The sequence below is a fragment of the Diplotaxodon limnothrissa genome, linkage group LG11, assembly GCF_057381915.1.
Source record: "Diplotaxodon limnothrissa isolate DT_005_m linkage group LG11, D_limnothrissa_male_GT1.1, whole genome shotgun sequence".
NCBI lineage: Eukaryota > Metazoa > Chordata > Actinopteri > Cichliformes > Cichlidae > Diplotaxodon > Diplotaxodon limnothrissa.
The window spans coordinates 28959016-28984427 of record NC_140606.1 but is presented as its reverse complement, the minus strand read 5'-3'; the positions used below and the strand labels follow the sequence as shown (position 1 = coordinate 28984427).

Genomic DNA, 25412 nt, shown 5'->3' with positions numbered 1-25412 from the left:
CCTTGTAAGCTTTTTTCTGTTCCTAGAAAGTAAAAGTTGTAAAAACTTTGGCTGGCAGGTGGAGGCGCTGGAGGTCCGTGGACGGTGGTGGTGCTGCGTGTGGGAGAAGCCGCCTGTTGGTGCCGTTCTGGGGCATGTGGCTCAGAGGAATGGGGCCGTCTTCCACCCTGACCCATCGATGAGAAAAAAAGAAAAAAGGCGACCGAGAGGGGGATGCACAGCGGGGCAGGAGAAAGGCAGCTTTACAGGCGGAAAATCGTGGCTGCTGAAGCTGCTGAACATGGAGAGTCGCCTGGTTTGTGGGATAAGCGGTGCCGTAGGGGAACAGTGAGTTTTTAGCAGACACGGGTTTGATTTCCACTTTGTTCCTCGAGCCGTTTGCGTTGTTAAACACATCTGCAACGATGCGGGCTGTGGACCGGAGCAGGACCGCCGCGATTTTACTCTGCCTTTTCGGATACCTTTTCTCCAAAGCTGCGACCAAAACATTACAGGAGGACACGGCTACACAAGGTAAGAAGTGCGTGTGAGGTGTTTTGCCAGAGAAAGCGGCTCGTTGACTGTTGTGGAGGCCAAACGGTGCCGCTAGCAGCTCGGATGCTGATGTGATCTAAACTTGGCTAACGTTAGCGAGTAAGCTAACGGAGAGCGAAAACTTCTCCGTCTGTGCAGCGCTGCAGATGCTTAATTATAAGCACGGTGCTGTGTTTAAGGGGTTAAAACCATTTCAGGTCGTTTTATATGAGATTTGTGGGGTTTAAATTTTTTTTAAAAATACTTTGTTAATGATCGGAGACGTGCCCTCATGTTGTCCAGCTGCTGTGATTTATCATTTATAACACTGCTGCGTTTAGTAAAGTCGCTTTTAACCAAGTGCTTGTGTCTGTATATCATAACAAACCTGAACAAAGTCAGGTTTACGTGCTGTTTTTAAAGGTAACATGGCATTTTTGGAAGAAGGCGGCTGTGTGTCTGTGTTCCTTACATGTAAGGGTCGTGGTTCGCGTCACAGAGTCTGCAACCATCGACCTTACTCAGGGGTCCTGTTGCAAGTATATCAGTACCTAGAGATTATATATTGTTAAAGTAAATCTTGTATTTGAGCTAAGGATTGTAGTACTTTTGAACCATGATAAGTATGCAGATTATGTTCGTAACTGAAATGCCTTAAAAGGGAATGAAAACAAGAGTCCACTCACGTTTTCTCATCAACAGTTGGGCACTTTAATATTAATATGTGCTAAAAATGTAAATTTCTGAATAACAATATCTCTCATCGCTAGATTATAGCTGTTTTGTGCTTGCGTATCGTTTTTGTTGTGTTAATAAAGATTTTTTTTTTTTAAAGAAATGACTTAATTGATATTACTAGTTACTAGTTAATCTTATCTTAATGACCTTGTAGTACCATATCACCCTATTAGAGCACTTCGCTCTGCAGGCCTACTTGTTGTTCCTAGAGTATTTAAAAGTAGAATAGGAGGCAGAGCCTTCAGTTTTCAGGCCCCTCTTCTGTGGAACCAGCTTCCAGTTTGGATTCGGGAGACAGACACTATCTCTACTTTTAAGATTAGGCTTAAAACTTTCCTTTTTGCCAAAGCATATAGTTAGGGCTGGACCAGGTGACCCTGAATCCTCCCTTAGTTATGCTGCAATAGACATAGGCTGCCGGGGGATTCCCATGATGCATTGAGTTTTTCCTTTCCAGTCACCTTTCTTACTCACTATGTATTAACAGACCTCTCTGCATTGAATAATATCTGTTATTAACCTCTGTCTCTCTTCCACAGCATGTCTTTTATCCTGTCTTCCTTCTCTCACCCCAACCGGTCGCAGCAGATGGCCGCCCCTCCCTGAGCCTGGTTCTGCCGGAGGTTTCTTCCTGTTAAAAGGGAGTTTTTCCTTCCCACTGTTGCCAAAGTGCTTGCTCATAGGGGGTCATATGATTGTTGGGTTTTTCTCTGTATCTATGAAGCGCCTTATGTTGTGATTTGGCGCTATATAAATAAAATTGAATTGAATTGAATACATTTCCTCAATCAGCTGGCAACTAATCAAACGTTTTCTCAAATTTATAATGGCTGCTTAGTGTGTATAAAACAGACTGTAGTAAATGTTGTGAGGATGTCTGATGTAAGAAGGGCCCGTTTGCACAGTGTAGATGCAGCATTTACTGTAAACAAAGCATGTAAAAACTAGCATAAAATGTACTAAATGGCATAAGTGATCCAATTAGTAGAGTGACAGAAAATTAGCTAGCAGTTTTTTGATGAATGTGGGGAAAAGCAATTAATGCTGTTGTAGGTTTTCCACTCTAACAATATGCAGGTTCTCTTTGTCTCATAAAAACAGAGTGTTTTTGGCTTTGGCCCTGTGTGTTATTAGCGAATAACACACAGGGGGTTATATTCAACCACAGATTCAAACTTGTGCACCCAGTTCTTGTCGTTTTTTTAAGTCGTATAAGATGTAGACTTTGACTTGATTCCCCTAAGAAAAAGTAGCAGTTCAAAAAAATCATTAAAAGCTCACAGTTTACATTCAAAATCTGACCGCAGCATTGCAACAGTATTACAAATATTAAGGGCAAAGTGAAACCACATTAGCGCCCTCTGTTAAAAAAAGAAAGAAAGAAAAACAGGGGAACGTGCACGTTAATTTCCCTTTAGTTAGATCTGTACAGCAAACTTTTCAAGAGACACGCTCCTCAGTGTGTCAAACAGCATCCTTTTACCACAGCAGCAAAGTTCCAAAGCAATTATAAATCACAGCAATCGGCTGGCTTCTCATTCAGTCTCTGACTTCAAAGCTACCTTGTCATACGAGCTACTAATGTGGAGCCACATCTGTTTAACCCATCGCTTTTATCTCTCACTGCACAAGCACATAAACATCAGTCGTCTGTGTTCGCTTAGGTTGTTCTTTTTTTAATAGGGGGTGGCCTACATGCGGTTCTTTCACTACACCAGGAGTGCAAATGTAAACATACAGAAACTGTCACTGTAAATCAGTCAGAGTTGGAAAAGTGCAATGCTGGGCTCTGGTTTTCCTTTAAATCATGATTATTTCCTGATGTTTTATAACTGTTATTATAGCTTGGGAGATTCTAACCTAGTCTAGGTTTAAGGTTTGTGATCAGGCATGAAAATGGCTCGTTTATTATCACAACAAGCAGCTCTTGTTTGAGGTAAAAACAGGGCGTAGATGTTTTGAAAACTCGCAAGATTGGGGCACTTTGAAGTCAATCCCAGCCTCTATCTGCACTCTTGTTCCTTTCCCTTTCTTTCTCTCTTCCTCTGGTTTTCATTTCGCTTCAGATTGACCTTCGCTTGTTCCCGGGGGGGTGCGTTCAGGTCGATGCTGAGAATTTCTCCTACACTGTCCAGCAAGTATGGATGAGTGGAGCCAGACAGACGATCTACCCGCAGATATAGATCTCACTCACATTACTGCTGCCCTTAATAGGCATGGCGTTGCATCTGAAACAGACAAACATTTGCTGAAGCTGGACAAGGGCTGCCAGGAAATACACCAATCAAATCATATTGTCACCAGCTAGCCAAGCTTGATTTTAATCACGAGATGCTGGCGTGAGTGTTAACATCAGCCTGCTTCAGGGAGGTCATGAGAACACACTGCATTTACAGACAGGGTGAATGACCTGCTTGGCCACAGAGGAGTATTGCAGTAGTACAGAGTACAGTATTTGACCTATATATTTACTGAAGTAAAATAAAGCGGGCCCATGTACCCCTCTCAACCATGATGTAACGCAGTTGCTTTGTCCCCTGCTGAGTTAATGGGATTGACAATCACTACCTAATCTTACTTTTAATCCAGTTTAGAGAAAATAGCAGGCTGAATCTACTGATAGCTGGTTTCTTTGCTTGCAACGTGTGCAAGAGTCTTGAACCACCCCTCACATCTTTACATTTAGCAATAAAAAGGAGAAATGGGTGCAGTGATTTATGGAAATATGTGCAAACATAGATGGGAATGCAGTGTATGAGGCAAAAACAGAGTTTGTACAATTTTAACGAGCTTGAAAGTCAATATTTGGCATGACCACCTTTATTCTTTATTGCTGCCTGAACCTTTTTAGATCCGCTTTCTTGTAGTGTCTGTAAGTAGTATTTAGGAATAGTTCTCCAGGCTTCTTGAAGGACATTGAAAGCTCCTTTTTGGATGTTGGCTTCCTTTTGTTCCATTCACAGTCAACATGATCCCACACTGCTTCAGTAATATTGAGGTCTGGGCTCTGGGGTGGCCAATCCAGGACTTGTAGCGTGTTTTTTCTATCCAGGTTTGCTTTGACTGCACTGGAAACATGCTTGGGATCATTTTCATGTTGAAATAGGAAGCTGTTGTCAGTCGGACCATTTCCAGATGGTACTGCATGGTGGATGCAAATTTGGTGATACTCATAATTATTCATAATTCCATCAGTTTTGACAAGATCTCCAACCTTACTGGCTGAAATGCAGCCTTAAACCATGATGGTCTCCACCATGTTTTACAGAGGCCTGTAGACACTCACTGTTGTACCTCTACCATATTGTTGACAATTTTAACCAAACAATGTCATATTTGGATTCCTCCTTCAGACCTGTCATTGGTTATTTCAGTCTAGCTTTGTGTAGCTTTTTCTCCGTTTCCCAAGAAGAATGGTTTCTTGAAAGCCACCTTTCACTGAGACCATTTCTGATGAAGCTTCAGTAAAGAAAAGTAGATGGATAAGCTAAAGGGTCAGATGCATTTCTCAGACCCTGTGTCAGCTCAAAGACTCCACTTTAGATACTGTTTCTCTTGCTGTTGTTTTTTCATTTTGGTTTAACAGTTCTTTTGTCCTCCACATGTCATGGTCCTGGGCCATGTGGGCCCAGTATTCTTAGTTTCTTGTATTTTTGTATTTCGTTCCTTATTCAGGCCATGTTTCCTAAGTTGTCCTGTTGTGGTGTTCCTTATTTGACTTCCCCTTGTGACTTTTATCCCCTGTGTGCCCCTCTACGTATCTGTGAGCCCTCATCTCCCCTCCTTGTTTCATTCCATGTTTCCCCAGCCCACTATGCCCGTGCTCTCTCTCTCCTCCTGTTTGCACCTGTGTACTTCCTGTTTTACTTTGACAGTCTCCCGTCAGTGTTGTTTACTCCTGCCATGTCTTGTTACGTTTATCTGTGTCAGCTGTGTTCCCATGTGTGGCCACTTCCCCTGATCATCCCTCTTGTGTATTTAGTCTCTGTGTTTCATGTAGTCTGTGTCGCGTCGTCTGTGTTACCACCCCCTGTGTTCCGTATCTCCAGCCATAGCTTTTTCTTAGTTTATGTCCAGTTTAGGTTTTCTGTTTGAACTATTACCCTTATACTGCCCTCGCTCTGGTTTGTTCTGTTATCAGCCATAATAAAAGGCTCGCTTTTGTTTAATCCACTCCTGCATCTTCGCTTGTGTTCGCGTCTGGGTCCAACGCACACATTCCCACACGGTCTATCTCCACGGACCGTGACACCACATGGCCAGTTTCCTCAAATTAGTGCGAAAATATGTTTGTCTGTCAAAGTGTGTTATCTTTGGTACTTTTGCATAGATTCTGCTACAAAAAATGGAAGAAAATATGTTTTTGTGACAGGTTGCTAGTAACAAAGTGCCTAAAATATAATTAAAAAATTGGTTCTTTGCCACATTTCCATTTGGAGCTATTGCTCATGACAACTCTAAAAATTACAAGACATTTGGGCTTCTTGGAAACAAAATAAAAAGAAAAGAGGGGTGGCTGAGGACTTTTGAACAATACTGTGTATTATTTTTCGTTTGCACCTGAGTGTTTCATGCCGTGACATGTCAAGGTCCTGTTTCGCTCTGTGTGTGTGTGTGTGTGTGTGTGTGTGTGTGTGTGTGTGTGTGTGTGTGTATCCAGTGTCCCTGTCAGTGATTCATACTGTCTTCTACATTTATGCCTCTATTTTGTTCTTTGTAAGATCACCACAGATGTTTGTCGTTTATCTGAAGGGTAAAATAATAGCCACAGTAATTGTGATGCCTGTTTGTTGTGGTTAGACAAGCTATTAAACCCAGAAACAAAAACAACAGTCTATTGGTGCCTAAGGTTGAAAAGGCATGCATGTTGTAGACACTATAGTCCTAAAACTGTTTTTGATTTGCCTAAATCATGAATTGTTTGGGGGGTTTTGCCCAACATTCTTGAAATAATAATATGATAGCATTGCTGTTTACGTTTACAACAATATTCACGTTGCTGCTGTGAAACACAGATTTCCTTTACGTAAACGCGTATCACAGCACGTGTGTGATTTTTATTGTTTCTTCTAGTTTCTCACATGATTTCTCGGACTTCTTGTAATCAGCCACGTGCTTCTGCTTGAGACGGTGAAATTACCCCCTTGATGTCACAGTTTTCTTGAACCACTTTAGAGCTGTAACCATTTCCCAGTCATTTGACAATGAGAATTACACGTCAACAGAGAATAGAATAATAGTCATTGAAGTAGCTTAAGCAAGGAAACTGAAGGATTTCAATTTCTCTCTTTTTATATTTTTTAAAATAATGATTTTTGACACAGACATTTTAAGGGACATCATCTTGGAGTTTCAGTGATTTTTATTTACGTTATCATTTCATTGACTTCATTTAACCTATTTTTGTTTTCAGCCATGCAAGTTTTTTGGTGCTATGTTTGCCGATGATGAAGTACATCAGCATGTCTCTTTAGCAGAGGAGATTAAACTGTCCTGTGTGGCACAACAGAAAATGCGTAAAGCAGTTTTGTAGACAATCAGGCTCCCATTGGTTTATAAGGTGTTTAATTGAATGGCCTTGCTGTTCTTACTTCAAGTGCCCAACACAATTTTGAGCTAACTAGACACAAGTTAGGTGCTAGTCTTGTGCTGAAAACACGTGCTTCAAAATATATCTGCAGTCACGTGTTGTCGGTCTGATGGTAGCCAGTGAAAATGATCATAGCTAGATTTCGGAAGATCTGGGTTGACCTGTTCAGTTGGCATCTTGTCAAAAAAGTTATTGGGCATAAAGTTGAGTTATAGTTTCTGGCTTTATGAGTATTTGAAGTCCGCTTGAGTCCAAGTGACAAATTGAAGTGCTTGGCTCTGAGTTTATAAATACCAGGACTGTTCCAGGACTAGCTATAAGGCGTTCTTGTCCACATCAGATTAAAATCCCTTTTATAGTTTAGCCAGATTGCAAAAGCATCCTGACATCTGTGTGTTGAACTTGCTTCCTAACATGGGCCCAAAGATGGCAGAACAAAGAACACTCGTTTTAATTCATTCTCTACCTGTTAGTTGATGAAGACATAGGAAACCAAACAGCTGCAGGGTTGTTTTCATATATCAACACAGGACTTTGGTGGGATAGCAGTTATTAGACTGATTCACATGACGTAAAGGCCAAAAAAGCTGTTTTACCCTGTTTTCTTGTTATTTCTGACCATCTGAAATAAAGGTCAGTTTACAGTAAGCTGAACACAGTTAACAAAGTTGGTGTGGCTCTGATTTTGGAAGATTCACGAGCTGAATGTTTTGCAAGTTTTTATAATGACATCACTTTAAACTGGCGTAGCTCGTAACAAAGTGCTGAATACAACGCACGCTGAGTGCTTGCATGCCTTCTGCTGTCATATTAAATATCTTCACTTAACCAAACCACGTGTGCAGAAAGCTTCTGCTTAACTCAGCTCTGCTTGGAAGAACACCAAACCATCTCACACGCCCAGTGGAGGCCAGCCGTGCTACCCATTCCTCATTTATCACACCTCAGTTTCATAAGGCTGAAATGATCGCTCTCTCCCAAACTTAATTCAAACTAGAAGGATGGAAAAAATCAGGCACACTCATTCTTTCTTCCTTGTTGTTTACCTCTCGGTTGCATCTCTTGCATCCAAGCACATTCACGTACACACAGCTATCCTGCTGCTTTTGCTGCTGAGCTGGGGATAATTGGTCTGAGATGGCAGTGCTGGTCAGGGGGAAACTCTTTGAAGCCTTTATTCTCCATATGGTGCTCAGTGCACACACAAATAGGCAGCTATGGAGGTTTAGCTGGAGAATTGGGGGTATTGGCCATCCCTCAGGGTGCTCAGAGGAGACTTTTAGCTTGTTTAGCAATGATGTCACCTCGGTACTGATTTATTGGACGAGGACTGGGAGGGGACTACATTTGTGTGTGTGTGTGTCAGTCTTGAAGTCTCCCAGGGGATTTTTTTTTTTTTTAGGCGAGCACAGCTGGCACCCGTAACAGCATATCAGGGGGAGTGGGACAGGAAGTGAGGTCAAGAGCTCTCCAGTACACTCGAGAAAGCAGTGGAGGGTTTCCGTCATGGGGAAATCCAGTCTGCCTGTTTCCCAATTCTCTGCTGACGCAGTCCAAATGTTTAAAAAAAAGAAATCCCAGGAATGAAGTGGATCTTTACACCTGTGGATAATTATGTGTTTTGGTTTGAAACTGACACATTGCTCAGCCAGATCTTTTCTTGTACTAAGCAGCCTGTAACTTCCTCCCTTCCCAAGCTATAATTTGGTGCAGAGCTTGGGTTTTTTTTAGGTGGAGCGTGCACTCGGGCTGAACTCTCTCCTACACATTGTCAGAGTGGTTTCCCGCTGACCAGAGGATCCCTCAGTGGGGGGAGGGGGATTTGTCAAGCCATGTATGTGTTACTGTGTGTGTCACTGCGGGTGAGGTTTAAAGGAAACATTAAGACAAAATTCAGTGAGTATGGGGGGGAGGTGGGCATGTTTTGGTAATTGTAGGGGGAGTGGTGGGGGGGGGAAACCTTTCAGCCACAATATATAGGCCACCGTTGGTCAGCCTGTGACCAAACAGGACGCAAATTGTCATGTGTGCAAAGATGGGGACGGTGTGGGTTTTTGTGGCTGTGAATTATAGTGCTCTCTACCAAGTTTTTTATGATGACTCTGGAATGTGATGATTACATTTTAACATTTGTTTGTCAGAGTGTTTGACTTCCCTCCTTTAAGATCTGCAGGTTAGCTTAAGGTTGAAATTCTCAATTAAGGCAAGAGTGGAGTGAAATAGAGGGATGTCTTTGGAGATATGACAGCTGATGTAGGGTTTCTGCAGTGAAAGACAATCTGAGCGTGTCACAGTGTGACTGCTGCAAGAAGTGTGTGATATCAGATAGATGTGCCGCATATTGATTTCAAAATCACTTTGGAAATTTAACATCGCACCTTCCTTTACTTCACTTGATATGACCGTATGTGTCACTGCGTCTCAAACTTTACGTGGAATGCTCCAGTTCTGAAGCCTATAAAAGGTCATGACTCACACACCCTGCTATTTTTATCAATCATTAACAACAAACAATGATAATAGTTTATTTTGCTTAAACATATGCGCAGTGTTTGTATACCCATTAATTTCCTAAATCTCACTTCATATTTTTTACATGGTTGTTCACCTACATCCTGCAGTTTGAGAAGCATGGGTATATGTAAAGATTCACTGTTTAAATAATATCTGATAATGAGGGTATATCAGGAAATTAAAAAAATCACGCACCCATCTCAAGCACAGCCTGATGGGTAGTGGTTGGTTGGTTGTTAATGTCGCCAAACCGCATTCGTATGACCTCCATTAAACTCTTTCGGAGTATTTCAAGAAAAATAAAAATAGACTGGTCCTGAAGAAAGCAGGTTTTTCCTGATCTGAAGTCTGAACCATAATGACATCAGTGGAGGTGTCATATTCTGTTGACTTTATTTTATTGTGCAACCTTGATTAGTGTGGTTCAGCTTAAAGTTTGTGGAAATATGGGTTGGGTGGCTAGACTATACAGAGCTCATTTGATGGAAAAGAGCTGCATTTAAACCTGAGAGCACTCTGGTCATGGCTTGTTTATTGTTTGCTATATTTTCAAATCAAGGCAAATTTTTGTGGTCCTGAATGACTCAGGCTAATGGACGATAGAAGGTGGATACTTTTTCCCCCCCCTAAATAATAGAGAAAGATCATTATTACGTTTTATAATAAAGTTACATTGCAGCAGTGATATTCACAAGCCAATTAGTTGTGCAATACATCAGGGCTTACCTGAAAAGTGATAGTGTATACAGAACGTAATAGAGTCCAAGATTTATTAATACCAGTGTTAATGCTAATGGAACATTATTATTACTCCATAGGCAGTTTTCGTGACACAGCGTTTGTCTTTTAACGTTTTAATTATTCTTTGTCTCCGTCGGAGAAGGTGTTTGTATGTGCAGTTGTTGTTTTTTTCCCCCCTTCAGCTTCCAAGGCTTCTTTGAGAGAGGGAAATGGCCCATTGTTTTAGAGGGGAAGTGCCACTGGCGGTTGTCCAGGAAATGGTCATCACTGTGTGACTGGCTGGGATTTAGATTTGTAGGCCAAAAGCCTGGCACTGACGCTGAAAATAGCTAAGACGATGGCATTTTAGGTGGCTGTAATCATAGAGGCCTTGTGGGTTTTTTTTGTATGTTTATCAATCACTGTTTACGGAGACTTGACATCTTACAACCGTTACAAATGATGAACTCTTGTCTTCACAGATGTGACTCTTAAGGTTCACCTGAGCGATGCCAGCACTCACCAGCCCCTGGTTGGAGCCACCGTACAGCTTTTTGCCAATCGTACTTCTTTAACAACTGAAACCTCATCAGCCGACGGCAACATTTACCTGCGTTTTCCCTATCGCCTTGGGACGCCGCTTGTTGTCACCGCAACTAAACAGGGATATGTGCCTAACTCTGTGCCCTGGACTCCCTCCAGATTACCTGGTAGGTGTGTGTGAGTGAGTGAGTGAGTGAGTGAGTGAGTGAGAGAGCGAGAACTCGTACATATATTTTGAGAAGTAACCAGATTAACAAGAACAGTGTCTCACTAAACTGTGGCATTAACAGATTGTTTTCATGTTTTATGTTTTTATGTGTGTGTGTGAAGAAAAAAAAAGTACATTTTTTGTGCCAGGTGTGTGAGCTAATGAGTGGAGTGCTCCATTACTAATTTATAGCTTTAGATGCCAAAACTCAGCAAGGGGGCTGCTTAAGCTTCCCTTTCACTAACACACACTCACGCAAAATACCTCCCAGGAGCCTGGAGTGTGTGTGTGTGTGTGTGTGTGTGTGTGTGTGGGAAGGGGGTTATTATGAGCCAACGGAACGGCGGCCAATTGGATTATCACGCTTACCAGCTCTGAACAATGGGCGAGTGAGGGGAAAAAAGGAAGGAAGAGCAAAGAAGTGCAGTTTGCTGGGTCAGGCTGTGGTCCTGCACAGCAGACAGGATGAAAGCAGGACTATTAAAAATGCATAAAGATGATTTAATGACTTGTGTTTCAGAGTGATTAGTAAAGTGGTAGATTAGAGCTTGTTTCTAATCTCATAGTGAAGTTATTCCTATACACTGTGTGTGTGTGTTTTTATTTCTCCTCTAGTATTTTCATCCATCAGCCTGGACCTGCTGCCAGAAAGAGCTGCAACTCTGATGGTGTACGAAGATGTTGTTGAGATTGTTCCAGGATTACAAGGTGAACACACTGTCTGTGTGTGTGTTTGTATGCAAGTGTGTGTGTGTACAGTTTATTGTTTTTAAAGAAAATCAGACTTTTAAATCGAATTATTTCATTGAAATAGAAAGATTATAACATTTTGGTCCATCACACCTTGGGCAGACATATTGGCACTATCTCTGCGCACACACACATGCATAGGAAATGACTCAGTCATAATGTTTATAAGGCCTCGGTCACACTGGTGACCGGTCACAGACTCCATGGCAACTACAGGTCACTGTGGGAAACTTTATTCCCAAACCTGCTGCCAAGTGGTTCTTGGTATTACTGGGTGGCTGCACCACCTTGTTATTGCATTTAGAGTCCAACCGGCAGGTGGATATAATCACCCGATATTTGCTGTATCCGCATTTGTCATGACTAATAAATAGAAATTTTAAAAATACAAAAAAATTAAAAAAGAAACATCACTCAACCAAGCATTATTCTTTGTGTTACATAGTTGCTCCAGTAGAGGAAACACTGCAATTTCCCTGTTAGCGACACATAAAGCTGCGTCCCTACTGGAAGCGATTCACGCTTTGTGCATTACTTTGAAGCTGAACGCTATTTGCTTGTGGGCGTTCCAGGCTCTGGTTCCCTCTAAACTTATTTACTATTAGTAGGTGAGGTGAGGAAGACGGGACAAAAGATACACTGTGTAAGAGAGCCAGAGTTTAATAATTAATAATGACTAAATAACAGTAGTGGTGTTTAAACACGCAGAAAGTAAAAAAAGAGGAGTGAAGAAGAAATACTTCATCATGGGAAATCCCCAGCAGCCTAGACCTACTGCAACATAACTAAGGGAGCATTCAAGGTCACCTGATCCAGCCCTAAATATAAGCCTTATGAAAAAGGAAACTTTTAAGCTTTACCCTAAAAGTAGAGAGGGTGTCTGTCACCAGAATCCAAACTGGGAGCCTGAAAGCTGAAGGCTCTGCCTCCCATTCTACTTTTAAGTACCCTGGGAACCACAAGTAAGACTGCAGTCTGAGAGGGATGTGCTCTGTTAGGATAATTAGGTACTGTGAGATCTTTAAGATATGATCAGGCCTGATTATTCAAGATTTTATTTGTGAGGAGAAGGATCTTAAATTTGATTAAGGGAGCCAATGAAGAGAAGCCAATATGGGATAAATGTGCTCTTTGTTTCTAGTCCCTGTCAGTACTCTCACTGCTGCCTTTTGGATCAACTGAAGGCTTTTCTGGGGGCGGGGGGGTTAGGACATCCTGATAATAATATAGTCCAGCCTAGAAGTAATAAATGCATGATATTTTCAGTATGACTGGGAGACAGGATGTTTCTAAATTTAGAGATATTCCCCAAATGCATGAAAGCAGTCCTACATATTTGTTTAATGTCGTCACTGAACTACATACCCTGGTCAAAAATGACTCTTAAGATTCCTCATAGTGTTACCGAAGGCTAAGATCATACCAGCCAGAGTAAGTATCTAGGACAGAGTACAATAACCTCAGTGTTTGAGTATTTGTAAGAGAACTCACGTTGGGATGAAAGCCATATTTTGTCATTTTTGTCATTGGCGACAAGTGTTTTTTTTTTTTTTTAAACATAATTAATACACTCCTAATATAAAATGCTATCTTATATTAAATGGCCTGTTATCAGGAAAATATCTAATACCTGATATAAAGAAAACACACCATATAGACATAAATCACAAGCGTGTCTTTGTTATTCCGCTTCTTTGTTTGGGTGTAATTACATTAGATAAGGCTTTTTCATCCAGGCAAATCAATTTGGTCTCTTTGTCTGTTGACTCTTTTGTGTGGCTCTGGCCAACAGGGGAGTAATTTAGCTTGTCAGCTGTGTTGTCTGACTAAAATAAATTTCTCACATAAATATACAGGCTCCATTAACATATGAACCTCTTGAATACACACTGCCTGTAGCACGTGCCTGAGCCGGGCACAGTCCAGCCCCCTGTCCTGCACAGTCTTTCATGATGCTGTGAACTTGGACACCCAGGGGAGTGATGAACCCGGGCGTGTGGCAGAGGGAGGGATAATAAAAGAAGTGGAAAGGAGAAGAGGAGGAGGAGGAAGGGAATGTGGTATGCATTGGGAAGTTGTGGGAGGAGAGAGTGGGAGAGAAGGGGGGGATGGGCCGAGCAGTGTCCAACAGAAAGAGGAACAGATGAGGTGAGAAAAAAGTGGAGGGAAAAACACAAAAAGAGTCAAGGAAGGGGGCACACAAAGAACAGCAACAGGCTCATTTCCTCTCTGAAAAACAGAACCGCAGACAGGAAATAACATTCACACCTGAATTTTTAGGACGAGCTTTAGTCTGAAATGTGAAAGTGTCGCTCATACTGCACGCCCAAAAATCATGTCGAGCACAAGGAGAAACCCAAACACAGCGAACACTCGTGTACAGCTTGATCCATGTCTCACTGCTCAAGAATGTGCACTCGGCACAGTTGGACCACAATGACATCACCTTGCTGAATCCCACTACATGCTTTTTGGTTTTCAGTTTATTGTTTCTAATCTATAATTTGTTGATTTGTTGAAACTAGATGCCAGGCAGCCATGATGACAAATCAAAAAGAAACAATTCATTGCAAAATATCAGAAAAGAGAATCACGTTGGCCAGGAGAGAAAGTCGACCAGGGCGTTATTGATCTAGAGCTGCCTCCATTAAGCTTAATTTGATGTCTGAATTTATAAGAAGGCACTAGGAGTATAAAGCTGCCTTGTAAAACATGTTCAAACAAACATCAGTGTGCATGATGGACTCTTGAGGTCAGGTGATTTCAAGGTTTTAAGCTCACATTGCTCCATAGTGTTTAATAGGGAGACTGAATATATCCTATACCTTATATATTCTATACTTATGCGCTATATACTAACTGAATTAATTGCCATTGTCTTGTATAAATTGAATGAATTCCGTGGAATTTTAGATGTCATTCCCACTTTCTCCGCATTATTATTGTTACTATTATGTTAAAGTCTGTGTCAATTATCCAACTAAAATACTCAGACGGATTTGAATAATATTTTAAATGACAACTCAGTTTCATTTTCTGTGTCACAGGTTTAAGAGTCCAGCCCAGGGTTAGTTTCCTGCACAGAGCTCTCAGTCTTCCTCCCAACACATCGTACGCCAACCTGACCGCGCTGCTCACCGTGGCAACCTCCCCCTCACACATCCAGCACTTTCCCCACCTGGAGATGCTCAGTGGCAACGGCACAGGTGAAGGTTAGACTGACGGGTCAGAGCATATAGTTAAAGACACCTTCATAGAAACGGGACAGAGGAAAAATGTGCTGAGAGAGGGTGAGGCGTGAAGAGTAGCAGGAGCAGCTCATCAGAAAGACACTACCGTCTCTATCTGACCTCCTGAAACACAATAACCCGTGTGTGTTTGTGTGTGTGTGTGTTTTCTCTCTGCTCTAACACAGCCCGCGTGCCCACACGCTTTCAGGCACTCTTATCCACATCTTGACATTGCATGGACTACACTGGCCTATAATACGAGTGATGACAAACATGTTCATCAATATGTGCAAACAAGGCTTATTTTTTAACATAATACAAAAATATGGATAATTAGAAATGGTCTTATCATAACATCCAGAAGACAGACTCTGGCAATGTTTTTGTTCACAACTCAGCCAGAAAAATGATAAACAACGATCTCATAAATGTATTTGTTTATAAAAAAATATGAGCTGACACATCAACATCATAATCCTTAAAACCATGCAACAGACTCGTACGTTTTTTTGTGTGTGTCCCCCTTTTTTTTTTCATGTGACTTGAATACCCCTTCAAAGCTGTCTCCCCCGACAGAGCGTACCTTCTTCCTCGAGGCGGCTTTGTGACACTTTCCATCCTCAGTCTTCAAGTTTTTTTCCGCCCTCCACCCAGTTTCCTTCTTTCCTGTCTTTCGCTTGTTTTCTTTCCTGTCTGTCTTCCTCTGACAGCCCTCCTTTATCTGAGCTGTTTTACGTTACCTCCCCCACTGTCTGCTCCTTTCTCCGCTTCCCCTCCTGTGCACCTTACTCCCGCTCCCTTTCCTTTTCCCTGTATTTTTCTCTCTCACGTCCTCGTGTTTGCACTCTCACAGGCACGGAGAAGACGTTCGAGTTGACTCCTGTCGCAGCCATCTCTGTTCACCTGTTGGCCGGCGATGGAGTGGAGCTGCAGGTGACTGGGCCAATCACCTTCTCTGTGCCCCTCCCGCCTGACAGTGGCCTGAAGGAAAATGATCACCTCCCTACTTGGAGATTTGACCCGCGCTTAGGTATGTATTAACAGAAACTCACACGTAAGCTTTTCTGACTTTCTACATTTAAGTTCAGGAAGTTTTTAACTCTGAAGGCTTTACTTCTGTTTATATGAGACCTGCAATTATTTGTGAAAAGAGCACATTACAAGCACTAACACAAACCACATGCATGCTCACATGGTGCAGCCAGGTCATAATTTGTGGCTGTGTATCAGAGCGATGAATAGAATTATTCATACGATCATAAAAATTGCCAACATACAGCTACACATTAATCTCTTCACATCACAAGTTTGGACTGTGGATCCATAATCTGCCCGTGCTCAGTTAAATCTTGAACTGAACAATAGCTAAAAGCCCTGCGGTGTTGGCTCATGCAGCGGAGACATTTCAAATCTCTCTCGGCGCTTTGATTTACTCCTGCGATCTTAAATCTTTGTTGTCAGTCGTCCTGCACTGTGACACACCCAGTTCCTCTCAGAGAGGCTCCACTTAAAGACAGTGATTCGATCATCAGTTGACTCAGACGTGTCTGCACTACAAAACCTCCTTCTGCATGAACATTAGTGTCTCAACAGATCCACTGCTTCCTCTCATCAGCAGGAAAAAGCTTTGTTAGGACCCACTGGAATTATTTGGGGAAAAGCTGTAAACACACATAAGATTGACATACCACCTATTAATCAGAAGACTAGTGTATTAGCAAATGTTATGTAGACATTCATGAAATTATCATTTTGAAGGTGCAATTCTGTTTAATATTAACTCTCCTTTAAGCTCTGTTTTCTGAGGACAGCGTTGGTTTTCAGCTGTTAAATGTGTCAGTTTGTTCTCCACCTAATTATATTATCACTGTTGTTTGTTGCTGTGCTTGTAGCAGTCTGCTATGGCTGGAAAAAGGACTGATTAAAGCAGCAAGGGTGGGAAAACAAAGTCGTAAATTTCCAGTCCTGAAAAACAAAATCGTGAACTGAAAGATACTGAAACTTGTGGAGTTGAGGGGAACTCCTGGCTGGGCATATTTCTTGGTTAATTCATCACTATTACTGATATCTCACAATTGGATTAAAATCCTAAAAATGTCGTACTTCCCAGGTGTCATGATATGTGTACTACATTCATGCTACAGTCATTTCACAATAAACATTTTAGAGCTCTGATTTATTTGGCCAAACAGTGTCTAAAGATTGCTACTAGAAGTGTTTAGTGAGCTCTAGATGGGCAGATGAATGGATAGAAAGAAAATAAAACATTTGAATGGCAAGTATTTTGAATTTCTCCTTCATTAGTTCAACGTTATTCCCTGTCTGTGCTGTGCAGTTTTCATCTGAACTGTAATCGTACGTCAGAGTGTTACATTGATTAAAAAACAGATCCACATTGGCTCCTGTGATAGTTTCAGGATCTCAGGAGTCTGTTTTAAAGCGCCTAAAGTATCAACATGCAGGGCTTATAAAAAGGGCTTTCATTAAAGCTGAATGAACACACACACACACACACTTGTATCCTCCTCACAGCCTGTAGCTGCGAGTATTTCAACAACAAGAAGCTGTTCCCGGACCCCTCTCCAGGCTACATCTCATGTTCCTTAGCAACCCTCCAAATAAGTAACACAACAGACCGGCCCATCTCCTGATTGAGTTTCTTCACTGAGCATTTAGTGGGTGAAATGTGTGTGAGTGTTAAACTGAAGATGATAAACAGACAAAAAGAAGTTTGAAATCCATCTGGTGCCTGCGGTGGAAGACTTCAGGCTGAGGATGGCAGCCTCACAAAGACGCTAGTATTGTTTATGAAGTGCTCGCATGGAGGAGGCATGAACACAGAGAGAGAGAGAGAGGGAAACCTGTTTCACTTGTGCAACTGGCAACATGTCATGTATTGTTTGATGTCAAGCAGGCATGGGGAGGACTGATGTCATACACAAACAGATCATGTTCACCTGGGTGTGCGAGTCGGGAGTCTGACGATGCAAATAAGCGCCGCTTATAAGCCGACGACTCTCTGCGGCTGGACATGTTGGCTTTGTGTGAATGGGCGAGAAGCAGAAGTAATATATGGGCTGTATTGACTTTATAAATGTTTGCCTTGCGTCTGAGTAGCTGCCCTGCTGTCTGTCAGTGCTGTATTGTACCGAAGCGTGGGAACAGGTCCGTCGTTTGTAGCTATGAAACAGGTCAGCCACACAGAGAGGACTCCCCTGTGGAAAGGATTCAGAGAGGGACCTGGGTGAATCTGGGCAGGGCTGGGCACAGTGGTGTGTGTGTGTGTGTGTGTGTGTGTGTGTGTGTTTGTGTGTGTGTGTGTGTGTGTGTGTTGCTGAGTCACACAGCCTCGCTCTCATTTCTCTTCTGTTTCTTGTGCCTGTTCCCTTATCTCTCTTTCCACTCCTCCTGTTTATCCCCTCGTTTCCTCTGCTTGTGATGTTTCCCCCCGTCAGCATCTCTTGTATATTTGCCTTTCCTCTTTGAATATCCTCTTTACCCTTTTGTTTCCTCCTTTTATTAAACATGATGCATATTCCTAACCACTTGATGTTATATAACTTTGTATAAACATAGAAACAAAGTAGGTCTCACCGCGTTAGCCCTGAGAGCCTGAGGATCGGAAGTGTAAAGGCACAACACAGTGTTTTCCTCTTGAAGCAGATTTACTGGGAGCCAATCAGTCAATGCCTCTAGCTTTGTAGTGGTTTTCCATTCTGGCTATGCGGAGAGCCGCTATTGTACTCAGTGTACACTGCTCATAGGGTAACACTGTTATCTACATGTTGCCTCCTTGTGGGAGAGTTAAGTACTACCAAAACACTGCCGTCTCTAGAACAGGTCAGGGCAGACGTTTGAGTCGTTAATCAGAGTATCTGCAGCTTTGGGGAGGGCAAAGAAAGTCACAAGTCAGTAGAAGACATTAAGCTGTGCGTATAGGTGGCACTTCAAACTATTATTTTGAATCTGTTCCACCAGACACATACACTGCTAACTAGACAGTTCATTATAAAGCTTCATCATCAAATGTTGATTTTAGTCAAAGAAGAGGTGTGTTTGGTCACCTTTTAGCCGTTCCCTTTAGCATCACCACAGTGCACAGGTGTCGAACTCCAGGCCTCGAGGGCCGGTGCAGGTTTTAGATGTGTCCTTGATCCAATACACAGTACTCTTTTAATCCCAGTCTTCAGCTTCAGCTCTGCCACTTCCAGCTTCAGCTCTGCCACTTCCAGCTCCACCTGCTGCCTTTTCTGCCAGTGTCACCATGTCCAAACCATACATCAGGGGTGGGCAACTCCAGGCCTTGAGGGTCGGTATCCTGCAGGTTTTAGATCTCACCCTGGGTCAACACACCTGAATCACATGATTAGTTCATTAGCAGGCCTCTGGAGAACTTCAGGACATGTTGAGGAGGTCATTTAGCCATGGTAATCAGCTGTGTTGGATCAAGGACATATCTAAAACCTGCAGGACACCGGCCCTCGAGGCCTGGAGTTGCCCACCCCTGCCCTACATTATAGGTCTCACTACCAACTTGTAAAACTTTTACTCTTATGTTTGAACAAATATTTCAGAGTGAAATACTGTAATTAAATCTACTGGTTTATCCAAACGGCTATCATTTGGCTAAGATCTTGAGCATAAATAATTTACTCCTAACACATTAAGCTGTCTTAACTCCATCGAGCCCCGTCTTTACATAATTAGGGGAGGCAGGTGAGCAGTTGCTGCAGCCAGTCCTCACAGAGTAACCTTTACAAAGTTTGTTTCCACATACTGTGATTTCTTTTGTGTGTCTTTAGGTATCTGGATAAAGAGCAGCTGGGCTCAGGTGCAGAGGGAGGGAAACCAGCTCAGTCTAACCTACATTGTTCCTCAGCTGGGGTATTGGGTGGCCGCCATGTCGTCTCTACACACCGGTAAGAAAATCCATAGACACAAATTAAATTTACTTCACAAAACACATATTTTTGTTCTGTCATTTATGTGGTTTACTTGACTGCAGACTTCCACCAAAAAGCTTTTTCTCTGGTGCTTCAACACATGTCTTTGTAACAGGTCCAATGGTTGCAAAGGACATCAGCACGTACCACACTGTGTTTCTGTTGGCCATACTGGGAGGCATGGCTCTCATCCTGCTCTGTCTGCTCTGCCTCCTGCTGTACTACTGCAGGTGTGTGAAACACTTTGCCTTTACACAGACTATAGCAGGAGTTTCCAGATTAGTATCTAAATTAGTGAAGATGATGTCAGTCTGTAGCTAGAACATGTGTACTGCTGCTTGGGATTTATTTCTCCGTTATTGTTCCAAAATTTACCTTAGCAGGCCGACAGGACAGCTTGGGCTTATCTCCTCTCAAGAGCTGGGGTGTTTGTATGCCACATTTAACTGAACATTAACAATACTTCTTTTGAATACATTCCTTTTTTATTGAATCCAGCACCATCTGTCATCCTTCTGTCTGCCTAGGTTTACACGTTTATTATTTCTTCAGTTGTGATAACAGTACCAGAAAACAAAGCCCTGTACTAATAAAAGTTCTCCAGAGTAAGTCACATGGCAGTAATATAGTTTTTATGTTGATCAAATGTAAACAATCTGGACCCGGGCAGCTGCGCTACACAGTAAATATAAAACCCTCACAAATGCTCTTGTCCAGTCTCAACTTGTTCCAACAAAAAGTCAGGGATGTATTTTTCACCATTAGAAACATTTGTGTGTAATTATTCCGATTTTAAAGATTAAACGTGCTCTTTGTCTGTGTTCACCCAGACGTCGATGTTTAAAGCCACGAGGGTCTCACCGCAAGCTCACGCTGTCCTCTGGACTGGACAGCAGTAAGAGGGACCAAGCCACGTCCATGTCTCACCTTAACCTCATCAGCAATGAGGTGTGTTTGCTCAGTGATCAGATGGCACAGTTTAAGGAGTTTGCACATTAATGACTGTTTAAAGGTGTTGGAAATAGAAAACACCAAAGTCGTTTACTAAATATTCAATATTTTGGATGTTCTCTAAAGGACGTATTGCATAGCCAGGCTTTCTTTGCATTTGCTGTCTTTGTACACCCAGGCTTTCTACTTCAGGATCAGGCTGCGCTACATTAAAACAGGGTGTCTGATACATTATTTCACTCTTATTCTGCACAAAAAGACTGATTGTGTGTAGCCTACCTCAGCTGGACACATTAATTATTTATTTATTTAATGTATTAGGAAAAATCTGCTAAAATTACTCTTTAGTTAATTAGTAAATATATTTATTTCACCACTCTGTTAACTCTGGTTATTTCTAATGTGAAATAGCTGCAGGTTAGAGCGCCAAACCTTAAACTGATTCTGTCTAATAGCCTTATAAAATGAGGAAATTGCATTACATTAATCATGACATTACATCATATTAGGTTAACATGCGCTGTTTCCTCGGGATAAATAACCTACAAATAAGCGTCTGGACTTCTCAGTCATGACCTGGATGACTGAGAACCTTCACAGACAACCTACAAATAACTTGTATTCTGTTACCTGTAGTTCAGCAGTGTTAAACTATTATACCTTCATTAATTACTGTGGGAATGCGTGACTCAACAGTTTTCATATATACAGTGGTGTATAAAGTGTTTGCCCCCTGCATATTTGCCAGTGTTTCAGATCATCACACAATTTTTTTAGAATTAGACAAAGAGAACCCGAGTAAAATGCAGTTTTTAAATGATGATTTCATTGATTAAGGCAGAAAATTTATCCAAACCTGTCTGGTCCTGCGTGAAAAAGTAATTGTCCTTGTAGTTAAATCATAAATCCACTGTGATTTTGAAAGCTGAGTTGAGTTTCAATAAAAAGCCTGATTACTGGCAGACCTGTTGAATTAAGAAATCGCTCAGATAGAACCTGACAAAGTGAAGCGGGCTAAACGATTTCAAAATGTAACACATTACGGTACGATTTAAAGAAACAGATGAGAAACAACACTGACACTGGCCCAACTAGTTATTAGGTTTTGGGGGCAATCACTTCTTGGACTTTTTTCCCCACTTCATAATCAACTCCTTCACTTAGAAACTGCATTTTGTGTTTACTTGTGTCATCTTTGTCTAATATTTAAATTTGTTTGATGATCTGAAACATTTAAGTGTGCCAAACACAAAAAAGGGAAATCAGGGAGGGGGTAAACACTTTTTCACACCTCTATAGAACATAGAATCTACATCAGTTTATCATTTTTACAGCTTGTCGATGGAGGGAAAGGCAGTAATATGTGGCCCATGAAAAAGAGGGGGAAAAAGACCTTGGTACCTGGTTCAGCACATGTTGCTATGGGGATTTAGATGGGTAAAAACTGAAAGCTCTGGCTTTAGGCTCAACATACCTGACTTGCTCATAGCTTGCCCCTAGGAAGGAAAACGTGTATCGATGCTAACCTGTGCTCCTTAAGTGCACTGCATGGTTGTTTGTTGGTCCTGTGCAGAGCTTTGCTGTGGAGATCATTGTGCTGTAGCTGCGTTTGTGTGGTTGGTCCTTTAACTTGGCCCCTGGAGCAGAGAAGACAGGAGTCATAATAACAAAGAACTTCTTTGTAATAAACTGAACCTGAGTGTTTCAAAATGTTAAAAATTGTCAGCTGCAGCCATGTTTATGCTTTTCCCCTCATTTTGATTTTTCAACCAATCAAAAGGCTGTTTTTATGGATAACAACACACCTCCTTCACCCTTCTTAACACAAAAGAACACCAAGATGGGACCAAACACATGAATTACTCACACTATAGCACTCTACGTGTTTGAAATTAAACTACAGTGTTTGTTATGGTTTGCTTCATGTGATGGTATTTAAAAACATTCTCACACCTGAATTTTGTTGTTGCCTTCAGGTGCAGCTGGAGCTTGTTTCCACGGGGACTGAGCCTGACATGACCACTCCGATGCTCAAGCCTTCCTCATATGAGCACCGAGACAATCAACGTCAACACAGCCTTATCCATCAAAACAAACACAGCCGCTCCTCTCTCGGCAACAACAGCCACCACGGATCATCTCTGGGCAATCTGACGCCTCGCAGCCGAGACTACCGACAGTCTGTAGAGACGTTTCAACTGAGGGCTGCTCTATCATCGGGGACAGAGAGGGGCTACCGTCAATCATACACCTCCTTCTGTTCATCTAGCAACCAGATTTCAGATGCGTTGTCATCCACTAATCATGGTCAAGTGTCAGCTACACAGCTTAGCAGTGTTGGGATTATTGATTGCATCTCCCCTTCATCTCCTCCGCACTCCCCCAGCAGAGGGGAGGGAGGTGAGTGCAGGGCTGCTGACCACCTTCTGTCCCGGTCTGTGGACCACCTGGAGCGGCCCAGTCCCCAGTTGCTCTCCCGGCCAGGCCAGCTGCTCTGCTGCGGCTCTGTAGATCTGCTGAGTGGAGGGGAAGGCTACTCAAGAGTGCGACCCACACTTGTAATCCCAGCACACTACATGCGGCTGCCTGGGGAGCACCCTCTGTCTGGTCAGGCGCTCCTGCTGCAGACTGACCAGCAGAGTGACTTAGAGACCATCCAGGCTGAGCTCAATGCCTCACATTCCCAGCAGCCCCTGGGGCAAACCCCCACTGACTGCGACCCAGGTCCAAAAAAGCAGGGTAAAGGCGAGGGTATCTCAGGCCTGTCAGAGTCTCTGTCTATTCCAGGAGCTCTCGGGGAGTCGGGTCTTGTGGAAATAAACAGCGAGGACACCTTGCTGGCTGAAAAGACTTTAATGGAGCTGAGAGGAGGGAAGCCTCTGCCTCACCCACGAGCCTGGTTTGTCTCCCTGGATGGACGCTCCAATGCTCACATTCGCCACTCCTACATCGATCTCCAGCGGGCAGGGTGCCACAACAACAACAACAGCACACCTAGTGCAGGAGGTCAGCAAGGTAGCAGCCGTCAAGGGAGGCATGGCAGTTGTAACGATGCCAGTCTGGACTCGGGTGTGGACCTGAACGAGCCGAGAGCGGGGCGCAGGGGGAGAGATGCTGAGCAGGAGGAAAGGGGGATTGAGAAAGACAGATCAAAGGGGGCGACGCCAGCCTCGGCCTACACTCAGCTGGTGTTTGTGGATGATCTGAATGTGGGAGGCTGTGAGGAGGAGAAGTGCACCCACAAGGGCAGCAAATCTGGACCTGTCTTGTCAGACAAAGGAGAGAGTAACAGAGTGGATCAGGGGCAGGGGGATGCAGTGGGTAAAACAGCTGAGGGAGTACAAATACAGGAGGAGCCACCCTCACTTTCCTCTGCATCCCCTACTTCTCCTCCGCCCCTGCCAACTCCAGAGGGAGTGACTTTCAGGACTGATCACGCGCTGCTGTCAGTGTCTCCGGATGAGGACGCAGCACACGATGATGCAGAAGAGGAGAAGAAAAGCCCCTGGCAAAGGAGGGAGGAGCGACCCCTGCTGGCCTTCAACCTCAAATGATTCACAGATGACAAAGGAAAGATTCACATTTTTCAAGTCTGTTTGAAGTAGAATGCCAGTTTAAGGCTTTTTTTAAGTTGCCATGCTGTTTTAAAAAAAAAAAATCAGCGTTAATTAAACAATCTCTTTCCCCTTCTGGGAAAAATTTATCAAAGTTAACAAGATGTTGAGCAAAGTTAAGTAAGGTTTAATCATAAAATCTCAGTGAAAACTGATCTTCAAGTTGAAATGAGAAGCACGCTAAATATTTAACATTTCAGACATGGGAGAGAGTCTCAGTATGCGTGCCATAAAGCAACGATAAAAAAGCATAACCACACTGCACAGCATTGCCGCTAAAAACTGGATTTGTGTGTTGCCAAGAGAGCTGTACCCCACCCCTCCAACTCATGCTCAAAGAATGAGGTGTCCTGATCCAAGCAGAAGTGGTGTTGTTGAGGTTAAAGTGTCATCGTGTTCTTATTATTGCTGTTTTGAGCATTTTCTAGTGAGCTAGGCAACTCACAAAGTCACATTAGAGGCATGCTCAGTGGTAATCCTGTCCACTAATGTGGCTGAATGCATCCATTCTGGGGAGTGCAACTGTGATTTATTTCCTCCACTTTTCAATACACTTCACTTTCAGAGGCAGCATCTTTTCAGGCACTATGTGGAGAAGGAAAGGTACTAGGAGGAGGAAAAATGATCAGGAAACACAAGTGCATGTCGGTTCTGCTTTGAAACAGACTTGGAAGAGTGTAAATCTGCCCGTTAACCACAACTCCTCCTCTGCTCAGACCACAACATGAAGGATATATGTGTTTAAATTGAAGCCGTTTGTTCTTAATATAGCACTGAATCAATACTTTAGCACTGGGAGCCCATCTGGTTGAGAAATGAACACTTCTGCTGGACTCTTAATGACCACTGTTGTACTTCACTTTTCATGAAACACTACATAAACAGACCACTCGTCAGGCGTGGCGAACACATTGCCTGAGGGGAGACATAAAGACGCTGGAGGCACGAAATTAGGATATTTTATGCACAACAAATATATGCCTTTTTAATAAATAGCCTTGCAAGCATAAATGAACTGTAGTAGAAGCAGTCGATGGGTGGTTCATGGAAAATCCGAGACTACAAAAAACTTTCTTTCTTGAGCCATATTGTCCTCAG

The 25412-nt window shown here is 42.7% G+C and overlaps 1 protein-coding gene across 1 annotated transcript; it reads left to right on the top strand.

The window, feature by feature from the left end:
* The first annotated feature begins 218 nt into the window (after nucleotides 1–218).
* On the top strand, nucleotides 219–24282 carry fam171a1 (family with sequence similarity 171 member A1). The gene is made up of 9 exons (XM_085365662.1): nucleotides 219–513; nucleotides 10558–10785; nucleotides 11442–11534; nucleotides 14624–14782; nucleotides 15660–15836; nucleotides 19609–19725; nucleotides 19865–19979; nucleotides 20580–20697; nucleotides 22677–24282. The coding sequence occupies exons 1-9, from the start codon at nucleotides 405–407 to the stop codon at nucleotides 24252–24254; spliced, it is 2694 nt and encodes an 897-aa protein (XP_085221788.1). The 5' UTR covers nucleotides 219–404; the 3' UTR covers nucleotides 24255–24282.
* The last annotated feature ends 1130 nt before the right edge of the window (nucleotides 24283–25412 follow it).

What these genes read in the sequence shown, in the direction of transcription:
- fam171a1 (XM_085365662.1), top strand. Translation starts at nt 405, where the DNA reads ATGCGGGCTGTGGACCGGAGCAGGACCGCCGCGATTTTACTCTGCCTT. An exon ending in GATTGTTCCAGGATTACAAG is followed by an intron (nt 11,535 to 14,623) that starts GTGAACACACTG and finishes TCTGTGTCACAG; the next exon opens with GTTTAAGAGTCCAGCCCAGG. An exon ending in CATGTCGTCTCTACACACCG is followed by an intron (nt 19,726 to 19,864) that starts GTAAGAAAATCC and finishes TCTTTGTAACAG; the next exon opens with GTCCAATGGTTGCAAAGGAC.